Source organism: Dendrobates tinctorius, unplaced genomic scaffold (assembly GCF_039654945.1).
Source record: "Dendrobates tinctorius isolate UK_male_01 unplaced genomic scaffold, ASM3965494v1 ptg000029l, whole genome shotgun sequence".
Lineage (NCBI taxonomy): Eukaryota > Metazoa > Chordata > Amphibia > Anura > Dendrobatidae > Dendrobates > Dendrobates tinctorius.
This window is the reverse complement of record NW_027361697.1, coordinates 8,379,020-8,402,788: the sequence shown is the minus strand read 5'-3', so window position 1 is coordinate 8,402,788 and position 23,769 is coordinate 8,379,020. Positions and strand designations below refer to the sequence as shown.

Below are 23,769 nucleotides of genomic sequence, written 5' to 3'. Positions count from 1 at the left end.
GTGCTGGTGGAGGGTCAATTGGAGTATGAGGTCGGACATATTGTGGACTCTCGGCGGGTGCGCCGCTCTTTGCAGTACCTGGTCCACTGGAAGGGATATGGACCAGAAGAGTGCTCATGGGTCCCTGCTCGCTCGGTACATGCAGATCGCCTGGTTCAGGCGTTCCATGCCAAGTACCCGGGGAAGCCTGGGGGTCCAGAGGCCCCCCGTTGAGAGGGGGGTATGATCCCAGTGCAGGTTTTTGAGCTGCACACCGAGGGTTAATGTCTGTGCAGGTTTTGACCTGCACACTTGGGGTTAATGATTGTGGCCTCTTTCTGGTTCTGGGAGAGCTTCATAAACCCCTGGGTAGCTTCAATCCCTGCCAGTTATACTTTTGCCTTTGGCCTAGTGTGCTGACCCCCGTGTGCCTGTTTGTTGCTATAGCTTGTTTATATGGTTCTGACCCGATTCTGTTTCCCATTGTGAGTTTGACTGTTGATTTTGTACTGCGTTATTATCTGTGTATGACTCATTGTCTGTGACCTGACTACTCTCTGCTCACCCCTCTTGTACCTTGCAGCTATCTCTGTGTGTGACTCATTGGCTACGTCCTGACTATTCTCACTGTCTATGCCCCTTGGTAACTTTGTCTCACAGTTACTCTGCTAGGAATTGTCTTGCAGCTCCTAGCTCTGTGGAGTTTAAGCCACGCCTCTAGCAGTCACGTGCTTCAGGTCCTGCGGGTCTGAAGTACACATCTATTCGGTTGCTGCCCGCTCCACAGGTAGCTTTGAGCACTGTTCGCTTTACTCAGGACACACGCACTGGCTCAGTGAGCAAGTTCAGTGCGGTGTCTCTGACAGCTTGCTTTATGATAATCTTGATGTCCAAACAGGCTGCCGATCACTTAACAAAGGAGCTTGATTGTTAGGTGAAATGATTTTTTGTACTATAGATCATTGTTCTCGGAGGCCTGTGTAGTCAGGACTCATGGTGGTGCGAACGATGGCCGCCTATATGTACTGAGAGATGCATTACACATTGTTCAGTGTGCATCTGTAGGGCGGTCGTCCTCTGTATGGAGGCTGTTAGATGACCACCAATCAGCAAAGAAGTTGCTGATCAGGGGTCGTTTAGTGCCCTCGGACCCTTAATTTACAGCTTGTAAAAGTCAAACAGTGAAAAAATAAACAATAGTAAAAAAAAAAATCTGCAATGGCCCACTCCACCGGAGGTGCAAAGGTGTATTTTTGCCCCTTTAGGCATTAGAGTTGAGTAAAAAGATTTGCAGGACTCTAGTCCAGTGGCCAAATCAGTAGTCTTCAACTGCCGGATCAGACTCCTGTAAACATCCTCCTCCCTGCTGGCCTCTACCCCCCCCTCCCCTCTCCCCCCTGATTATCAGGCGTCATGTGTGCATCATGCCAGGACCTACTAATCAAGAGAAGCACTGGACAAGCCGGCAGGTGGGAGGAGGCTCTCGGGGCTCTGGTCCAGTGGCCATGACAAATCAATGCAGATTCAGGACCAGGATTCTTCAAATCTTTTTTGCTTAAAGATTACGTAACGCCAGTCTGGGGCTGCCCTTTTTATTTAATGAAATAGTATGAATCCCTAGAGTTGAGAATTTTCTAAATATCATATACTAACAACAAAGGGCAGAAGTGTCCCTAGTGCTTCCTCGAAACAGCCTGACTTTAGCTGGAAAGAATGTCTGGGTTATTGAATCCCAGTTTGCAGAACGCGACCCCACAACCCTTGTAGTAAAGTACGCGGCAGTGCTGGGCTAGCGCAAAGAGCGCGCTCTCGCTCTGTCACTGCTGGAGGGGCCACAGAGGGTTGCGGGACCTTAAATAAAAAGTCCATTCCCAGACCGGTGATCGATCCTCATTTTAGCTCATATTAGGACTCATGTGCATCTATTACCTCTGCACCCTCTATAGCTACCCTCTTACAACACCACTGACCCAAAAAGCCAGAGTTTAGAAGACCCAATTTAGGAGAAATTCTAGCTTAGCGCCAATTTTCATAATATTGAAATATGCCTTCCATATTATAACAATGTCCAGGGCTGTTAGGGAGATCAAAATGTCTACAAATGCCTAAATTAACCAACAGCAGACGTCGGCTGGGTACTATGCTCCTCTGCCAGACTGTGGGTTTACAGGGTGACCATGGAAGATCTCCAATCCTTTACAGCCCTGCATGATATTGTTCATTATATAAGGCAGTGAGCCTACTGTATATACAATTCATATTATGTGTATAACATGCTGTGTCTTCGGAGAATGAAATAATGGCCGGTAAACTGTGAGCCCACAAGGGCAGAGCCCTCTGTACCCGTCTGCCATTATTATTTCACTGTATTTTATATCTGTGTTTTGTATGTAACCCCTTCTTATGTACAGCACCAGGGAATCAGAGGTGGTCTAATAATAATAATGCCATTTTATGTCACCATATTATACAGATGACTCAGAGGGTGGAGCGAAAAGGCCTCGTACCACGATAACCGCCAAACAGCTAGAAACGTTAAAGAATGCCTACAAGAACTCACCGAAACCGGCCCGGCACGTGCGGGAACAGCTGTCCTCCGAGACTGGGCTGGACATGCGAGTTGTGCAGGTACATCGCATACATATATAATAGTCATGTACAACATGGATTCCATCCGATATCAACTGTATTCATTGAGAAGTACAGAATATGTCTAACATTTAAAGGGGTTCTCCATTACAAAGACATTCCGTTCTCTCTCTGAATGTTTGCCCCCGTGAAAATAAAAATCCCTATACTAATCTCCCACTCCGGAACCATTTCAGCCGTGTCTTGATTGTTTATACGTCTGAAGGCGGCCGGGGACAGTGATGTCACTGGTGACTGAGAACGGGGCTTCCGCGTCATAACAACCGACTTTTTGCACTAAAGTCGAAAAATGAGTTAAAAGACAATAATAAAGAACATTTTTTATTTCGCACAAAATTTATGCATTACATGCGCCATTTTGATGAATTTAGTGAAAAAAATTTGAATTCCACAATACAAATAAAAGTGATGTAACCCCTTCATGCCATCTGCTGTACACGTACTGCGCAAGTGAGAAGTGGGTGTATAGAGCGGGCTCATGCAGCGAACCCGCCCATACCCTGCAGGTAATAGCTGTGTATTACAGGCAGGACCTACCACTAAGAATCGCGGGCTCCACCAGCGATTGCTAACCTGTTAAATGCCACTGTCAATCTCTGACAGGGGAATTTAACATGCAACGACGTGTGCGCGCGTAATTTTCTCCGCCTGTGATGTGATTGCGGGTTGCAGATGGGTTGGCATGACAGCCGGGGGTCAGTTGATGACCCATTTGACTGTAATTTTTTTTTTTACACAAAAAATGCTGCAACAATCGATGAAAAAGCCACACCTATCCAAGGAGCCTTAATGTGACCTTCTCTTCTCAGGTCTGGTTCCAGAACAGAAGAGCTAAAGAAAAAAGGCTGAAAAAGGACGCAGGCCGGCAGCGATGGGGTCAGTTCTACAAAAGCGTGAGGAAATCACGGGTGGGAAAGCCGGGGAAGGAGAGTTCTGCAGAGGATTGTGGAGTCAGCGACAGCGAATTAAGCTACAGAGGTAAATAATAAATTATTACATATTTATAGGGCAAAAATTCTCCGAATTCATAAGCCAAGAACCCCCAATAAATTATATCAAAGTACCCTCAAACTTTGGCCATACTCCTAGAAACATGGAATGTAACCTCTAGGGTGCACGTTGGGTTTCAGAAAACCTCATTGTCACTCGTTAATTCTTAATCCGTTATCTTTACTAATATATAATTTGAGAATTCCATCATCATCATTTTTGGATGACATCTGCTTCCCAAATAGTTTAAAAAACCCTTTATTTTGGTCTACAATTACTATGTTAAAAAGGTAAACCCTATTACGTACATTGTATTGAATAAAAAAACCAACAAATGTCTAGTTTAGTTCATAGCGCCTCACCTGCCTACAGGTTGTGTTTGGTATTGCAGGTCACCCCTATTTACTTCAATACCTCTCAACCGATGGACAGGTAAGGTGATGTTTCTGGAAGTAGGCTGCCTTGTTTTTATAATTGGGTACCACCTACAGTACAGTTATAATATTCATATCCACTTTAGAGATTTTACTATATTAAAGGGATTGTGCCAAAAATTGATGTATTGTTTAAGTAAGGTTATTGTGTTAGACGTAAAATATATTTTAAAAATAAAATTTGCAATTTTTCCCCACTGTGTTTTGGGGCTTGTTCAGATTCTAACTCTCCATGGTTTCAGGAAACAACACATGTACATAGCAACAATGATCAGGCTCTCAATGCTATTTTTTGTATTGTAGCATCTATTGAGCATATGCAAAGGTGATTGTCAGGTAGCACGGTCAGCTGTGACATCGCCTATTGCCATTGGTGAATCCTTTATTAGTTCAGCATAGAGGTTTTACTTGTTATTGTAATCCTGCCTCTGATGATAATGAACCTGCTGAAAAATCTTCCTAAAAGGAAAGTATGAGTTTAAAAAACAAAAACAAAACATTGACCAGTGTGAAAATGGTAAGAATAGTATTTTTTTAATGTTTAAATTTAAAATTAAATATTTTAAAAAAATATATATTTATTTTTAAATTAAAATCACAATATAAAAAAACCTTCGCAAAAAAAAAAATTAAAAAATTAAAACAAAAACCTGGGTCACTTTCTGATAACACATTCCCTTTAAATAGAAGCCCATAAACGACCATAAAAATATTCTGCTTGTGCTCCATTAGCGTCATGATGCTGGTGGCTGGCTCGGAATCAAGCAACATCTGGAATGCTGAAGTCGGTCCATTTTAAAAAGTGCAAAGCGATTCACCAAAGCCTTAAAGTTCCCATGAATGATGGGAGTTCATGCTGTGTTCCTATGAAATATAGTGCATTGTAATGAACTTTGTATTTGTCGGCCACTTTCCAGAGCTGCGGGAAAGTTGTAGCCACAACGGAGCTGACAGCAATCGGTAGTTACGAAACCCCTCTCCATCTCCAGTAAATACCTGAGCAGTATTCCCTGCAGTCCATTTGTCAAACACGGCCGTGAACCAGGCAATTGATCAAATAAATAAGGACGCAGAAGGACGATTAATCATCCCTCTGGTTCAGCCATCAACTGGTTTATGATGATTTTTGTGCGTGCGGAATATTAAACAGCTTATAATTCACAGCTGCTGCCTATTATTTTATATCAGACTAATTTCTTCATTATATCTATGCTTTAGTATACTATAAAGAAGAGCTTTATACTGTGACTTGTCATGTTTAATGACATACTAAGACTGTCCTGGAACCTCAGCCCCTGGCCGACGTTCAACCACGGAGAGACACAAATCCATTCTTTATATACTGTATTCCAGATCTTATCGGATAGAAAGTGATTTCTAGTAATGATTTACCTTCTCTTATTTATTTTACTATTAGAATTTTTATTTTTTTTTTAAATTATTTTATTATAGTATTATTTTAGCAATTCATTACAGTCCAATTAAAGAGTTATTTCCATTTTAGAATGGGTAATAAATAAGTTGCTATGCACAGGGTCGACCCCCGACAATCCTGAAAACAAATCCCGACGTGTCCCGTTTGAGTGGTGCGATGGTTGTTGCATGCATTTATTCGCTAGGACTCTGTCTCTGGCAGTCCCATAGAGAATGAATGGAGCGGTGGGACGTATGCCAGCCTTCACTCCTTTCAAAGGGGGCATTTTGGAGCTTTGTTCTCAAGACTGGTGGGGGTTATCACCTTTCCTGGGCCATAAGATGAACATTAAGGTACTGTCACACTTAGCGATGCACCAGCGATCCCGACAACGATATGGATCGCTGGTGCATTGCTAAGTGGTCGCTATTGAGCTGCCACACAGGCAGATCTCACCAGCGACATAGCAGGGGTCGCTACTTACCTGTCAGACGCGGTGATCCTGACGTCCTGCCGCCCGCGTCCACGTGTCGCTCGTCGGCGCCACAGGAAGCTGACGACGAGAAACGGCCCAGGCCGTTCTCGCGCGATCAGCGATAATCAGTGGGGAAGCCGGTTGGAGGTAAGTATCAGACATAGCGATATCGCTAGCAATATCGCTACTGCGTCACAAAACCAGTGACTTTACAGCGATATCGCTTAGTGTGATGGGGCCTTAACACTTTAAGGGGGTTGGTTGTCCGGGCTTGGAGTTCAAGTTTGCAGCCAGTGTATGTGATCACAGACTTGATGTGAATCCTCACAACATACTGTACACAGTGCCTGCTGTCAGGATTCTCCAATGCTGGGAGCAGGCAGGTCTGTGACTACAAGTATGTTGTTTGAATACATACGGTCATATGCCGACTAGACGTGTGCGACCTCACTCAATGCAAGTATATTATATTGCCAGTCTAGTCGGAATGTGGCCTGAAGTATGCAAATCGCATACATGACCACCCGCTACCGGCGATTCCTGACAATGCGCACTTTGAGGATTCATGTATGCAGTCACATAAAGTGACAGCAAACTCAAACCCCGAGTCTGAACTACCCCTTTAAACAAACAAACAAAAATGCTTCTATAACATCCACAAAAATGATTATTTTCAAGTTCTTGATTCCGGACCATGTTGTAATTTATCAGAAATGTTTTCTTCCTGGATTATGAGATCTCGGTTGTTTTACTTTATGTAGGGAAAGTGATAATAACTCGTTTCCGCTCTGAAATTGTACATTTTACAGTGGTCAAATATTTGCATCATTACATTTTGATAACGGAACCAACAGTATAACTCCTATCTTTCCTTATTGTGGACTGAATCCGCAAATTAAGCTTTTAAAAACTTTTTGCATATTTGAAATGAACGAAACAAAGTTTTTTTATTTTATACCTTTTACATTGTGTATTTTTATTTTTTACCCACAGATGAACAGATTTTGTCAGAGCTGGGATCCACGGCCGGTATTTACAGTACAGGAGGGGACCTTGTGAACGTGCCTCTGGTCAATGGAGGTTTTACAATAGATGCAACAGGACAATCCTACCAGGAACTTCATGATGGCAGCCCCTACGATATACCACAATCGCCCTCTTCTATTTCATCCCTTCCATCCCATGGGTTACCATACAACATGGACAATGCAGGAGGGCTTCTCAACCACCCTCCTTTACGAGCACTACCGGCTGCTCCGACCTCCGACATCTCCACAGAAAGCAGCATGGGCTATCCAGACTTCCCAACCAGTCCAGGTTCCTGGTTAGATGACATGGACCATCCTCCATTTTAAAGTAAAGGGATTGAGATCAGACCTTCTAGATGATCGTCGAGTTTGCCAAACTCTGCAGACACCACACTCAGCCTTTGGAAATCTCTTAAATAAAATGATAAGCCCTCCCCCCACTGTTGGACAATCCTGCTAAACTGACGCCCATTCCAAGATGAATTGGAGACGGTGATGTAGAGTGGTGGAGCTCCCTTAGACAATGCTCGGTAAAACAATGTATTGATATAAAGACGAAATGTTTGCACTTCTGTGGGGTCTGAATCTCCCTACCTAATCCTGGGTGATCATGAGACATGTCTTCCCACTTTTCTCAGTCCTCAAGAGTTCATCCTCATGAGTATTTGCGTCATCTTGCCACGTGAAAACATCAGAAGGATCAACAAAACCAACGCCTTTATATAAGGCCCAGACCATCAGTTTGACACGCAACCGACAATCTATACCCATTATTGCAGCATTTGTTGTGGGACAGAATCATATGTTTCTGAATAAATGAAATAGTGAGATGATCGGATAAGGGTTTATTATCTCATTTCCTCATTCGCTTCTATAGTTTGTCCTGGAAACGTACACCGTCAATACCACGGATAGTGGATTGGTATTGGAAGTGGCGGAAGTTACTAAGCCTGTAGTATGTAGCTACAAAGCATATTAACTCAATCGTACATTTCCTAAGGGTAAAATCGTAGTTTAGTATGCAAAAAAAAAATTGTTAAACTGCAAAAATTGTATCAAAATATTGCACATAGTATCTGGGAGAAATGACCATCATGAGATACCACCAATGTATGACTTCTCCCTTTGTGCAATGTACAAGGATTAGTGATGAGCGAGTATACTTGTTGCTCGGGTGTCCTCCGAGTATTTTACAGCGTGCTTGTAGATTTAGTTTTCGTCGTCTCAGCTGTATGATTTGCAACTGCTAGACAGCTTGAATACATGTGTGGAATGCCTATTTGTTAGGGAATTCTCACATGTATTCAGCCTGTCTACAAGTTGCAAATCATGCAGCTGAAATGACGAAAACTAAATCTCTGAGCACGCCAAAATACTCGGAGGACACCCGAGCATGCTCGGGAAGTATACTCGCTCATCACTAACAAGGATAGAAAAAAATACAGTACTCCGCATCTTAAAGTTTCTTGCAAGCCACCAGACAGTGGTGCACAGATCAATATTCAGAGTAAGCGATCTATAGGGACTCAGTGCTTTAAAGGACAGGGTCCCTCATATAAGGGTAAATCACTTATCTCAACCATCCCAGATCTAGTGGGACAGTCCCAAATTTGGAGAGCTGTCCTGACTTCAGCTGTATCTGTGCCCTCAGGCCACACATCCAGTGGAATACAATGGTGGAGCAGGGAGCCATTAGATCCCTACCCCACCACTTAGTCTTGGTAACAGAGAATAGCTAATCAGAAAAGCAGGACATAAAGACAAGTGGGTTGCTTGTGTGGGAGCATTGTGCTGCCGGGGATGTACACTGAGGGCATCATGCTGTGTGTGGGATACTATAAGGGGTATCTTACTTTGTGTGAGGGGGACTGTGGAGGAATCATACTGTATGTGGTTAGCAGTATATGTGGGGGCATCATACTGTATGTGGTGGACTATAGGGGATATTTTACTTTGTGTGAGGGGGACTGTGGAGGAATCATACTGTATATAGATAGGTGTTGTGGGGGCATCATACTGTGTGTGGGGTACTATATGGGGTTTCTTACTTTGTGTGAGGGGGACTGTGGAGGAATCATACTGTGTGTAGATAGGTGTTGTGGGGGCATCATACTATGTGTGGGGTACTATAAGGGGTTTCTTACTTTGTGTGAGGGGGACTGTGGAGGAATCATACTGTATGTGGGTAGCTGTGTATGTGTGGGCATCATACTGTGTGTGGGGTACTATAGGCGGCATCTTACTTTGTGTGAGGGGGACTGTGGAGGAATCATACTGTATGTGGTTAGCAGTGTATGTGTGGGCATCATACAGTGTGTGGGGTACTATAGGGGGCATCTTACTTTTTGTGAGGGGGACTGTGGAGGAATCATACTGTATGTGGGTAGCTGTGTATGTGTGGGCATCATACTGTGTGTGGGGTACTGCAGGCGGCATCTTACTTTGTGTGAGGGGGACTGTGGAGGAATCATACTGTATGTGGTTAGCAGTGTATGTGGGGGCACCATACTGTGTGTGGTGGAGGATGTGTTCATCATACTGTATGGAGCCGCTGTGGGGCCATATTAGGAGTATCATACAAATTTGGAGCAATAATGGACTTCAGTTGGAGCAATATTTTTGAGTGGGTACATATAAAGGACTTGGTGAGATTAGTGAAGTGACTTTTCATAAAATAAAAATTTCCAGGGCACATTCTGTGCTACGCACTGTGCCCTTCTTATCTTGCAATGTTGGAGGGGTAGGGGTAAGATGGTAATTTTTCAAAATAGTGTCCCAAAAATGCTATCAATAGAAAGTAGATTATTTTAGCTGATAAAAGGGGTGTCATTGGACCATTAAATTTACCAGTTTGAGAATTCATTTTGGATGTTTTTCTTATTAATTCTCCAACTGGATTCTATGGGATGAGAAACGGAAAACAAAACAACCCAAAACTTTTTTTGTTCTCATTGTCATTAAGAAATAATAGTTACACAAGGATGAAAGGGACTGTCTGCTATGGAAAATACCTTTTTGTTACAAGGTTCAACGGAAAGGTTCCTTACAGCCATTGGCCGTATTTTACACCATTAAATTTCCCTGAAGAGTCAGCAGGGAAAAAAAATTGAAGAACAATTCCAATCTCTGCGTTTCATGGACCAAAATATTTCCATCCAGGCTTCAACCAATGGTGGTCGAGCTACAGAAACAGGTAAGAACCATAGAAATTAATGAGAGTTCTGAAAATAACGTAGGTGGACGCTCTTGGCCGTTGGTCTGAACTTGGATGGAGTTATTTTTGTCTTGGTCTTGAAAAGATGAGAATGCATTCAATTAGCTGTCCTCCAGAGAGAAATGCAGTTTGTGGCCATTATCTGGCTAATTTATGGTGGTGCCCAGTTAAAAGTATTCCATTCATTGACTGTGGAACATATGGTGATAGGTTTCCATTGTACACAGTAGTATTTTGCTTCCACTGTTACTATGTAAATGTGGCCATGGATTACATGTATTATTTTCACAGTTGGCTTTCCCATCACATTGGATCTTCAGAACATCCTAAATGTGAACTCTTTAATGTTTGTCTTAATATAGTGCTTGTTCTACACTAATTAAATATGGTAAGTGCTTTTTCAGGCAAGCGTTTTAGGACGGTTTAGTAAAAATCTGCCACATGGTGTTCCAATCAATACAAGATAATTACCACTAAGTACAAATGTCAGGAGAGAGAATTGTTAGGGAAATGGTCAGGAAAGTAAATGGGAGCAAGGAGAATGTATAGAAAAGTAGCAGCTGTACCATTCCAGTACATGGCGCCTTACTGCACCTATGTATACCTCAAACTGAACATATTTGACAGGAATCAGACAGGAAAAAATCATGGCATACTCCAACGTCTTCTGTCAATACAGAGGTAGTCTCTGTAAGAAGCATCTCTTCTAGGAGAGGACACCTTCATGTATTTTGCATTACATGAAGGTCTCGTTACGCCATGCAGCCTTAATGTATTGCCGTACAGGCTCAGTGTACCCAACAATGCCGCATGCATGAGGCCATATGGATGCATCCATTCCACTGATGGGACTAATTTGCCAAGTTATGCATCAATACCTTTTTTCCAGCAGCCCAGAAGAAGACATGAACATCTCATATGGGATTAGAAACGGATATCTAACTTGATTACTGTGACGCTGCGTCAATATCAGTAATGCCAGATCCTTAAGAAGGTTGGCTCAAAAATAACCTTTGTCCATATGGATATCATAAAGAGGGAACTCCGTTTGGGATCCCCTGTATAACCCTTAATGGAGATCAGTTTTGAACGGTCACCATGTTAGGTTGTGTTCCCATGATGAGTTTTTAAAGCAGCCTCTTACAGTTCCAGCAAAGTGGATAGAATTTGTAGAAATCTGACGTCCACTGTGCCTTTTTTTTTACTCTGCGTAATGTGACCTGCGTGTTTCACATCCGCCACATCTTAATCTTCCTTGCGAGTACACTGAGTTTTATGTGCAGATTTTCCCCATAACTGTTTTTTTTTAATCAAAAATGCTGACAAAACACTCAAAAAGACGCCCGGCTGTCTTCTTTTGATCCTTGTAAAGTATAGATTGTCTGCTGAGCGGAAGCTGCCTGAAGAATGGACCGGTCACAACTTTTAACCACTTTGGAAACCGTATATCTGAAGTGCTAAACTGAAAGCGAAACATCATCTATATTTACTGTGGATTGCAAATCAGTCATCTTTTTTCTAAATCAATTGAGTGCCAAGCTCGGTGCAAGAGTGCCGTGCTCTACTACTACATGTCTGCAGAGCAGAAGCTGCCTGAAGAATGGACTGGTCATCATTTGTAACCAGTTTGGAAACCTGAAGAGGTTAAAAGACATAGAAAACCCTGAATATTTGCATAGCTGTTGGGCTCACGCAAATTGGCCAATTTCTGCACTAAGTACCTTAATTTTTTAACATGTTTTCTACAGCAGTAATGCAGTTCCAATATCATATACTCAATGATTACATATTATAGCGTTAGAGTGCAGTTTTAATTTGTTATATAAAGCGGCTCTCTTAGCTAGCAGCTGTTCACACTTGTCTTTTTCTGATTGGAAGTGCCTGTCAGTTTTTATTATATTTTTACATAGATATATGTTCAGTCTTTTAAGTTAATAACGGCCTGAAAAAAAAAAGGTTGTGTGAATATTCCCTAATCCTACATGTCCCCTACAGTGGCTATTGCAGAAAAATGGCCTTCTCCTTGGCAAAGTGGTTTGGACTCCATTAAATCGACAGACAAGTTTCCGCTAAGCTAGATTTTTGTCCGTTTAGTAAAACAACCCTTCTGAAAAGGGGAAAATTATTGAGATAATGGGTAAGAATTTCTAGACATCTTGCTATAGATGAAAAAAAAACAAACTACAGGCTCTGAATATGTCCGATATGGAGGATGCATGACCCTGGACACTACATGGAGGAAAACCAATGGAGTTTAGGCAGTAGGATTGGTGACCCAATACTGATATTAAAGTTGCCTCTAGCACTGAGCCATCTCACAATGATGCTTTCATATTACCAAGCATTATGTCCTATATAGCACATTGCCAACCTGACTCAGCACTAGATGTGCCCATCACTGACACAGCACAATCCCACTCGTTTGCACGGCTCGTACAGCAATGTCCTGCATAGTGGCATTATCCTCAATAATGGTTTCAGTGACAATCCTGAACTAAAGCCTGCCTCTAGTAATAAAATATTCACGGTAGATTCACATAAGACCTCATCTTTCTGGATGAAAGGGCGCAATGACGCATCATAGCTGCTGTTGTGTCTTTCAATGCAGACACTGAGGATCTGTATCGGAAGTGTATATTCTGCACAGAGACTACACAGTGTCCGTCTTGTAAAGGAGAAATCTGGTAACTTTCTGAAGTCCAAGTCAATAAAAATTAAGCCTCATCATATTAATGTTCTAGTGATCCCAGAGGATGAGACTTATTACGAAAACCCATTTTCATATACCCCATGAAGCAGACTAAATCAATATTAGGGGTCTTTCTCTACAGGAATCTTATCCCTTTGTCAGAGTGGAAAGAAGATACAAAGAACATCTCTTGCTCTGGAGGAATTCTCCTGTCTTACATTAGATGACCGTTGATGTAGATGTAAGAGGAGCGGAAAGCCCGTGTCGATGGAGAAGGTAAAGGGAGGGAAGCAGGTAGGCTTCAAAGTCAGCATGGAGGATTGCTTTAATTTCAAGGGACCCATCCAACTAGTAGGAATTATCTACTGTGGAAAACCCCATAAAGGATTCTGATATCAGAGCAATAATGCCAAGTCTTTTCAGTAGGATCTCCTAAACCTATATGGGCATGTAGGTCATTCATTAAAATGGTAATGCTCTCTTTTATGAAAATAAACTCTGGAGGAAGATTCCCAGGTAAATGTATCTCTAGCCCATAGATCTTCACAGCTCATTTATATAGTAAGAAAAACACAAATTTCTCTGGAATAAGACATCAGATCACAGTTAGCAAGGTATCAGGTTATTCAGCTTCTTAGGACCTACATGGCCATATAGACGGCTCAGGAGGGTTGATCCTAAGGACAGATTCCCTTTAATGTTTTGTAGAATCAAAAGACAATGTATAGATTAGTTATTTGCATAAATATTCAATCACTTCATAAAGGTTCTAAATCTGTAAGGCAGGACACATTATGGAGAACTGGGGCTTACTCTACTTGTAATAACAACCTTGTATTGACTATTTTGCTAAAAAAGGTCAGGTATAAAAGCAAAGTTCAGCGAGTGGATACCAACAGGACACAGATTACAACTGTGGCAGAGAAGAGAGCCTCCGGCTCCCAGCTCCACCACTTAATCAGGTAGGACACAGGCTGCTTCCTGACTGCCAGAGGCCAGGGCCGTGAAGGAGATGGGAGGCCATGGGCCTGTGCTGGGCCAGAGACTACGGGGAGGACACATCACAGCTCATCGAGAGAGAGGGTAAGGTCTTAGTTTATTTTGTTGCTTGGCCAGGCACAGCTGATGCTTTATTACTATACAGCGTATTTCTATGAAGAAGCACAGAGTAGCATTATTACTATACTGAGGTACTGGGCAGTATTATTACAATGAGAAGGCACTATTATTGTGTGCGCACAAAAGGAGGGTACTTTACGGAGCGGGGCTCAGAGGAGTTATTGATGATACTGTTTGGGTGTATGGAAGAGAGGAATATGAAGAGGGTGCTGTAAAAGCGATGAGCCAAAGATGCATTTGCAGAAAGTACACACAAGTCATGGATGGAAGAAGTGGTCATAGCGGTGTGGATGAAATGGAAAAGTTAAAGGCTACCATCAGCGAGAACGTCACTGGATTTATCTGTACAGTATACAAATATATGGTCTGCAGTGCTGTGGTATAACATAAAAGCCGTTATCTACCAATATATGGTCACTATGGGGGTAGTTTCAGTCTCAATACAGTTGTTTTTGGCTAATGATGAATATAATCGCGGTATATGCTGATAATTATGTGCTTAAGGTTTGGCGCTATTATTTACCTCTTATAATGCAATGTTGATGGTAATATCGGTCTTGGAACATTCATGTTTGGTCATGATCAGTATGGTGGCATTATTCAGTCATTATGTGGTGGTCATAGCGTGGCGGTATGATAATAATGTAACGGTATTATTGGTGTTAGTATACTGAGCGGTGACTGAAGCCAATCTTCATACTTCCCATCATGGGTAGTATGTTTGAGGGGACAGCAATGGCCTATGTGCTTTCAAATGTCAGGGTTAAATTATAGATCCAGGCTCGCCCTGCACTGATCCTTAGAATTAGAGGGAAAAAAACTAAGTTACTTTAAGGGGGATGAGCAGCAATAGAGGCGACAACAACCAATTGAAAAGGGAAGTTCTGCTTCTGGGGGGAAAAAAAAAACTGTTTTTTTTTCTGATCTTGAGAATCCCTTTAAAAGCAGTGATGTCATGATAACATACAAGCAAAAAAGGAAGCACACTGTAGCACCAAACCATGCAAACATGAAAAATGAATAATGAATTGCATTACTGCATTAGAAGTATGAAAAATTGAGAAAGTTTAGCTCATAAAATGGCCACGTTATGTGTACCTGGAAGCCACGTTAAGGCGTTTCTCGTTTTCCAGGTCAATATTCTATGCCAATCCTCACTAAGACTGTAGTCTCCATCTGAATGGGAACCTATGAAAAATCCTCTGTTAGGACTGAAGTCTATATCTCTGTGGAGGGGAAATGGCCCTGGTTTGATTAAAAACGTCTGCAGCTAACAGGCGGAGTGCTCAGGTGGAGTGCATAAAATGGCCAAGTTATTATTCATTTTTCATGCTTGCATGGTTTGGCGCTACAGTGTGCTTCCTTTTTTGATTGAATGTATGTGAGTTGGTGACTCTAGGTTAAGCACCTGTTCACACTATGCTTATGCTTGGATGTAACGGTCAGTTTTTGAAATTTGTATTCATTTACTTTCTGAATAAGCACTCCACCTGTTAGCTGCAGGCGTTTTTAATCAAACCAGGGCCATTTCCCCTCCACAGAGATATAGACTTCAGTCCTAACAGAGGATTTTTCATAGGTTCCCATTCAGATGGAGCCTACAGTCTTAGTGAGGATTGGCGTAGAATAGGGACCTGGAAAACGAGAAATGCCTTAACGTGGCTTCCAGGTACACATAACTTGGCCATTTTAAGCGCTAAACTTTCTCAATTTTTCATACTTCTAATGCAATTCATTTTTGCATGGTTTGGCGCTACAGTGTGCTTCCTTTTTTGCTCGAATGTATACGAGTTGGTGACTCTAGGTTAAGCACCTGTTCACACTATGCTTATGCTTGGATGTGACGGTCAGTTTTTGAAATATGATAACATACATCACAGCAGTAGGCAATAAATGTGGTTGGTGGCTGTGCCAAGGTAGACTGTACAAGTCGCTGAGCTCAGTGATTGGCTACAACAGTGGTCCGCGTTGCCGATGTGATGTCACCGCTGCAGCACAAACAGATTCCAACAGCGGTGGGTAGTTGGCGCTGGAATGGGGAAGGGCGATAACCTGACCTGTTAGTTGTTGGGTATTTCAAAGTGTTTGGGGTCCACTTTCCTGAAAGTGGAAAACCCCTTTAAGCTTATCCTGTAGCAATATCAATGGTTCTATTAACATAGGCCTTACAGAGCATTATTGAGCCTGATATGGCCACACGAAGCGCGGCACGAAGGTCTCGTATTAATGTTTGGAACTTTCGAAGCCACAAGACAGATCGAGCGCTCCCCCTCCCGTCCCCATCACTGCAGATGCTGGTATCAGCCTCTCTTTGGGTTTTATTTATATCATCTTTTTTTAATCATTTTAACATTTAATGCTCCTCAATTAAAGTGTTTTTAGAGTGGATCCAGCTTAAATTGTGCATTAAGCACTTTGGTTAACGGTAGTTAAGGGCAAGGAGAGGGATTATAGTTGAGCATGTGTGCGTGTCAGAGAGTATATATATGTGCAGAGCGCTCTGCTGTAAAGCAGATTATGCTGCGGCATTTGCAATGGTTAGGGCAGCTCACATCCCGCATGCATATGGCTTGAGAGAGGAATTAACCCCTTCACTGGATGCAACAGTAATGCATGGTTAGCTTGTATATCAAACACAAGGATTAGTTCTTCCTTCAGAACAGAATCACGAGCAGCTTTCAAGCTAAGCTCATACGGCCGACGTTCCTAACGCCACGCTTACATCAAGGTGAATGCAACCAAGGGAAAGATTAGCTGTCAGGAAACCTGCAATCTAAGCGACGTTGCCAGATGCACTCAATAGCAGGTTAACATCTCAATATAGATATGATCTTGGGATTTTACTATCCTTATGAAAGTTGGAAATTTGATCCGAGAAATATATACAGTTCATGGCCGAAAGTGTTAACTCTATTGAAATTGTTCCAGACAAGTATTTCTCCCAAAATGATTGCAATTGCACGTTTATTCCCTTTGTGTATTGAAACAACACACAAAAAAAGGAAGAGTAGAAAAAAAACAGAAATTGAACATCATTTCACACAAAACCCCCCAAATAGCCCTTACAAAATTATTGGCACGATCAACTTAATATTTGGCTGCACACCTTTTGGAATAAATAACTGCAATCAATCATTTCCTATAACCATCAACAAGCTTCTTCCACCTCTCACCTGGAAGTTTGGACCACTCTTCTTTTGTAAACTGCTCCAGGTCTCTCATACTTGAAGGCGTCTTCTCCCAACACCAATTTTAAGATCTCTCCACAGGTGTTCAAATGGGATTTAGATCCAGGCTCATTGCTGGCCACTTCAGAATTTTCCAGTGCTTTGTTTCCATCCATTTATGGGTGCTTCTTTAAGTATGTTTGTGGTCATCGTCCTCCTGGAAGATTCATGACCTAGGACAAAAACCAAGCTTTCTGACACGAAGCACTACACTGCGACCCAAAATGCTTTGGTAATCTTCAGATTTCATGATGCCATGCACACAGTCGACGCACCAAGTGCCAGAGGCAGGAAAACAACACCAAAAGATCTTTGCGTCTCGACTAGATTTGAGCGACTATTGGTTTTTTTAGGGTCGCGTTTCGTTTCGTGAAACCCGACTTTTCCAAAAGTCGGGTCGGGCAAGATCGTCCGATTATAGGGAAAAGTCGGGGTCGTCCCGAAACACGAAACCCAATGTAAGTCAATGGGGAATAAAAGTCGGCAGTGAGAGGAGGACAGGAAACACACCTACAGTGCCCATTTGAATGCAAAAAGCATCAATTCTTCTTTCTTAAGCTTGTCAACCTTAATTAACTTCATAATACAAGTTACGCACTGAAAAATGGGGGTTATTTGGCTACAAACTGTGGGGGGGGAGGGCTGGCTCCAGGTTTTCATGTGCCCTGGGCGAAAGAGCGCCCCTTTAACACATACCACAACTCATCATGCTCCGATACGGCAGAGAAATAGCGGTATAGTACAATGAAAAATACCTCACTTTTTACATCTCATGACGAGGCCCATCTATTTCTCCATACAGAATCATTGGTCCCATATAATGTTTGAAACAGTATATGATGAGCTCCACATAATGCTACAGTATATGTTGGTCCCCATGGATGAAGCTCCACTGTCTTATGGGCCCAAATAATGCTCCAAACATAATGGGCCCCATTTCTAATGCTCTAGTGTATAATGGGCCCTGTAAATGCTGCTCCAGTGTCTGATGTCCACCTTTGGAATGTTCCAGTGTATGGTGGGCCCCATCTATCATTCTCCAGAGTATAGTGCTCCCCAAAAATTGCTGTCCCAACATTGAAAACAATCAAATAAGTCTCCTCGCTAGGGAATCCCTGTACTTGTCTGGACAGGTGCTGTAGCTTGCTTAACAGCTCGCCAGCCGTTCTCACGCCCAGTATGGATTACACGTGATTACACAAAGGTGAGAAAGGGTACCGTATCCCCAGATAACAAGTATGGATAGCGTACACATTCAAAATATATGTCTCAGGAGGCAGGCTCAGACGGTGTTAGGCCCAGTATGGATTGCACGTGATTGCACAAAGGTTAGAAAGGGTACCGTATCCCTGGATAACATGTATGGATAGCGCACACATTCAAAATATATGTCTCAGGAGGCAGGCTCAGACGGTGTTAGGCCCAGTATGGATTGCACGTGATTGCACAAAGGTTAGAAAGGGTACCGTATCCCTGGATAACATGTATGGATAGCGTACACATTCAAAATATATGTCTCAGGAGGCAGGCTCAGACGGTGTTAGGCCCAGTATGGATTGCACGTGATTGCACAAAGGTTAGAAAGGGTACCGTATCCCTGGATAACATGTATGGATAGCGTACACATTCAAAATATATGTCTCAGGAGGCAGGCTCAGACGGTGTCAGGCACAGTATGGATTTGACGGCCCAGATTACACAGCGGAGGAGCAGGGAGAGGTAAAGATTGCAAATGCTGGGGCCCTGCCCAAGCAAGGGGGGCCCACTCGTGGGCGTCGGTACTGGCACTGGGCCCCTCATAGTACAGCGGTGTGTCTGACGGCGGGTGTGCACCACCACCGTCAGAGACACTTGATTGCACTATGAGGGACCCTGTGCCAGTGCCCGCGCCCAAGAGTCGGCCTACCCACCTGTTCAGGGCAACGGCACTCGCACGGTGTCGTGCGGTAGGTGGTGACCCCGGCCATGGGGGGGGAGGCAGCACAGTTAGGGAGTTTTAGAAAGTGGCATATGTTGATGTTGGACATTCAGCTGATGCAAAAGGCGAAATAGGTGAAGTACCAGGAAGAGGTGGACCAAAGCAAGCCATTTTTCTGTCACCCTATGTGTCATCAGGGGAAGGTGGGACAAAATCCTTGGAAACCCATGCGTGGTTCATTTTAATGAAGGTTAGATCATCCACATTTTGGGTTGACAGACGGGTCCTTTTTTCTGTCAGGATTGATCCAGCTGCACTGAAGACTCTTTCCGATAGCACACTTGCAGCTGGGCAAGCGAGCTCCTGTAAGGCATATTGTGCCAATTCAGGCCAGGTGTCCAGTTTAGCGGCCCAATAGTCAAAGGGGAATGACCTGTGTAGGAGAACATCGATATGGGAGGAAAAGTAGTTTGTTACCATAGTTGACAACTGCTGTCTCCCGTCACTTTCCATCGATGCAGTATTACCAGTTGTGTGAGCGGTATTTGAAAAATCAGTCCACAACATTGTCATGAAACCCCTGTCTCCAACGCCACTTCTGCTGTGTGCACCACGAACACCTCTGCCAAGCTGCCCCCGGCCCGTACGGCTCGTGTGAGAACCATCACCGCTGCTGTGTGTGGGAATGCCTCAAGCAACCGATTTACCAGAGTTGCTTGTTTATTAGCCAATATTAGGTCAAGGTTCTCCTGTGGCATGATGTTTTGTAATTTGCCTTTATAGCGTGGATCCAGGATGCTGGCCAACCAGTAGTCGTCATCGTTCATCATTTTGGCAATGCGGGGGTCCCTTTTTAGGATCTGCAAGGCATAATCTGACATGTGGGCCAATGTTCCCGGTGTCAATGATGCACTGCGAGTGCTGGGTGGAGGAGCACTTTCTGGCAAATCCACATCCCTCCAGTCACGCACAAACCCTGTACCAGACCTTGCCACGCCAACATTTTCACTTGCCCCACGAGATGCATCCTCCTCCCCTAAGTAATCATCGCCATCATCCTCCTCCTCCTCCTCTTCTTCCTCCACCTCGTCCAGGAGAGGTCCCTGAGCAGACAATGGCTGAATGTCATCAAGGATTCCCTCCTCCTCTTCCTCCTCATCAACATTGGCTGCAGACGCCTGCTCCTTAAGGTGCGTCAAAGTTTGCATGAGCAGACGCATAAGTGGGATGCTCATGCTTAGAATGGCGTCGTCTGCGCTTACCAGCCGTGTGCATTCCTCAAAACACTGAAGGACTTTACAAAGGTCTTTCAGCTTCGACCACTGCACACCTGTCAACTCCATGTCTGCTCTCAAAGTGCCTGGCCGTGTATCCTCCCACAAATGCATTATGGCCTGCCTCTGCTCGCACAGCCGCTCCACCATGTGCAGGGTGGAGTTCCACCTTGTTGCAATGTCGATAATGAGGCGGTGGTTGGGAAGGTGGAGCAATCGCTGCAGCTTCTGCATACGAACGGCGTGTACAGGCGACCGGCGGATGTGCGCGCACAGTCTTCGCACCTTCTGGAGCAGGGCTGTTAACTCCGGATAATTTTTGAGGAAGCACTGCACCACCAGGTTCAAGGTGTGAGCCAAGCAAGGTATGTGGCTGAGTTTTGAAAGGGCTATGGCTGCCGCAAAATTACGGCCGTTATCACTAACTACCTTGCCTGCCTCAAGATGTACACTGCCCAGCCATGACTCAGTTTGTCGCTTCAAGTACTCGGCCAGCACCTCGGCGGTGTGTCTGTCGCCCAAACACATTATCTGCAACACAGCCTGCTGACGCTTTCCACTAGCTGCTCGATAGGGGGACACATCGTGTGCAACAGTGGCAGCTGCAGATGGAGTGCTCGTACGACTGCGCTCTGTGGACGAGCTTTCGCTTCTGGAGGAGGTGGAGGAGGAGGAGGGTCGAACGCCTACAGCCAACTGTTTCCTATACCGTGGGTTAGGCAGCACTGTCCCACCACCGCTGTCCCCTGTGGACCCTGCATCCACGACATTAACCCAGTGCGCAGTGATGGACCCGTAACGGCCCTGGCCATGCCGACTGGACCATGCATCAGTTGTGAGGTGCACCTTTCCGCTCACTGACTGCTTGAGTGCATGGACAATGCGGTCTTTCACATGATGGTGGAGGGCTGGGATGGCTTTGCGAGAGAAGTGGCGACTGGGTAGGTCATAGCGTGGTACTGCATAGGCCATGAGTTCGCGGAAAGCTGTGCTTTCCACCAACATCATCTCAAACGAGATTAGTTTGGCAATGTGGGCGTTCAAACCCAGTGTACGCGGATGAGAGACTGAGTACTTTCTTGACCTACTCATAGTGTCTGGGAGGGTGAGCTGGACTTGAGAGCTGCATATGGTGGAAGTAGCGGTGGACAGGGCGGACTGAGAGAGGGTTGATGATGGTGATGGAGTTGGTGTTCTTTCTGATGGCCTAGAATCAGTCTTTCGTTGATATAACAGTGGGATTCCCTGACTGCTGTGGCCTTGCAACGACACCTCAACATTTGCTGCTGTGCTAACTGGTGGGCTTACAGTGGGGGAAACAATGTAGCGTTGCTGACTACCTTCGTTGTGATCAGTTGCACATGTGGCACTTGAGGTTTGGTGTTGTGTCCACGCTTGCAAGTGCATGCTGGTTAAATGTCTAAGCATGCAACTGGTATTCAAATTTTTCAGATTTTTCCCTCGGCTAAAGGTCTTTGCGCACTTCTTACAGATAACCTTGGCCTGATCATGAGGATTTTGTTCAAAAAAGTGCCACACTGCACTCTTCCTACTTTGGCAGACATTTTGCGGCCTAGCACGCTGTGATCTTTTGACCCTCTGGACAAGCTGTCCAGCAACTCTTTTGATGTTTGGAACCTGTCTTTGGAGTGCTCCGGGCCTGCCAGATAACAGCTGTTGCGATGTCGATGTCTGCTGTGGATGCTCCTCATCTGAGCTATTGGAAGCAGCACCCTCTTCCCCCAATGGATGCCAATCTGGGTCAACAACTGGGTCATCCATCACCTCCTCTTCTATGTCATGTGCACCTTCCTCTGTGTCACCGTGTATGGTGGTATAGTGTGCGGGAAGGGGCACCTGAGTCTCATCAGGGTCAGAATCTGGCTCTGTACACTGCGAGGACAATGTAGTGCTCTGAGTGAATGTACCAGCAGAATCATCCATCAGCGGCTGTGCATCAGTGCACTCCATGTCAGATTTATCTTGGCCTGGGTAATTCACCATTTCACTTGATAATCCAGGCATGGTATGTGAAAACAGCTCCATGGAGTTATCAGTAGTATGGCCTGCGTCATGCTTCAATCTTGGTTGGGGTGAAGGACACAAGGAAAGGTGTGGTTCATGAACATGAGCCTCCAATGACGACTCAGTGCTTTTACTTTTTACAACTTCAGAAGAGGAGGCGATAGAGCTGGAGGCTGAGTCAGCAATGTAAGACAAAACTTTTTCCTGATGCTCTGGCTTTAAAAGCGGTTTGCCAACTCCTAGAAAACTAAGCGTTCGAGGCCTTATGTAGCCAGACGATGACGCAGGCTCAACACCTCCTGCATTCGGTCCTATTTTGCTCTTGCCACTACCATCAGATCCACCACCAACACCATCATTACCAGCTGCCAACCCCCGCCCAATTCCACGGCCTCTTCCACCAGCCTTCCTCATTTTTGGTAGAAATGTAGACAAAATCCAACAAACTATATAGTAATGTAAAACAAGGTACAAGGTGTCTATAGGACAGGGGAGATTTTGAATTTCTGCACACACTTTTGGACACTGGACACTTTTGGATTGTGTGAGGCCCACTGATATCTGAGCGCTATGTGACAGGCTCGATGGCACAGCTGTGACCTAAGTGACTAGAGAATAAGTGAGATTTTGAATCTCTGCACACACTTTTGGACACTGGACACTTTTGGATTGTGTGAGGCCCAATGAATATCTGAGCGCTATGTGACAAGCTCGATGGCACAGCTGTGACCTAAGTGACTAGAGGATAAGTGAGAGTTTGAATCTCTGCACACACTTTTGGACACTGGACACTTTTGGATTGTGTGAGGCCCAATGAATATCTGAGCGCTATGTGGCAAGCTCGATGGCACAGCTGTGACCTAAGTGACTAGAGGATAAGTGAGAGTTTGAATCTCTGCACACACTTTTGGACACTGGACACTTTTGGATTGTGTGAGGCCCAATGAATATCTGAGCGCTATGTGACAAGCTCGATGGCACAGCTGTGACCTAAGTGACTAGAGGATAAGTGAGAGTTTTAATCTCTGCACACACTTTTGGACACTGGATACTTTTGGATTGTGTGAGGCCCAATGAATATCTGAGCGCTATGTGACAAGCTCGATGGCACAGCTGTGACCTAAGTGACTAGAGAATAAGTGAGATTTTGAATCTCTGCACACACTTTTGGACACTGGACACTTTTGGATTGTGTGAGGCCCAATGAATATCTGAGCGCTATGTGACAGGCTCGATGGCACAGCTGTGACCTAAGTGACTAGAGAATAAGTGAGATTTTGAATCTCTGCACACACTTTTGGACACTGGACACTTTTGGATTGTGTGAGGCCCAG

At 44.2% G+C, this 23,769-nt stretch overlaps 1 protein-coding gene across 1 annotated transcript in view; it reads left to right on the top strand.

The window, feature by feature from the left end:
• Positions 1–7,779, top strand: part of LHX4 (LIM homeobox 4) — a 67,941-nt gene extending 60,162 nt beyond the window's left edge. Inside the window, exons 4-6 of the mRNA XM_073571353.1 lie at positions 2,453–2,607; positions 3,438–3,606; positions 6,935–7,779. Of these exons, the coding sequence (XP_073427454.1) occupies positions 2,453–2,607; positions 3,438–3,606; positions 6,935–7,296 (686 nt within the window). The 3' untranslated portion in view covers positions 7,297–7,779. The remainder of the gene's footprint in view (positions 1–2,452; positions 2,608–3,437; positions 3,607–6,934) is intronic.
• The last annotated feature ends 15,990 nt before the right edge of the window (positions 7,780–23,769 follow it).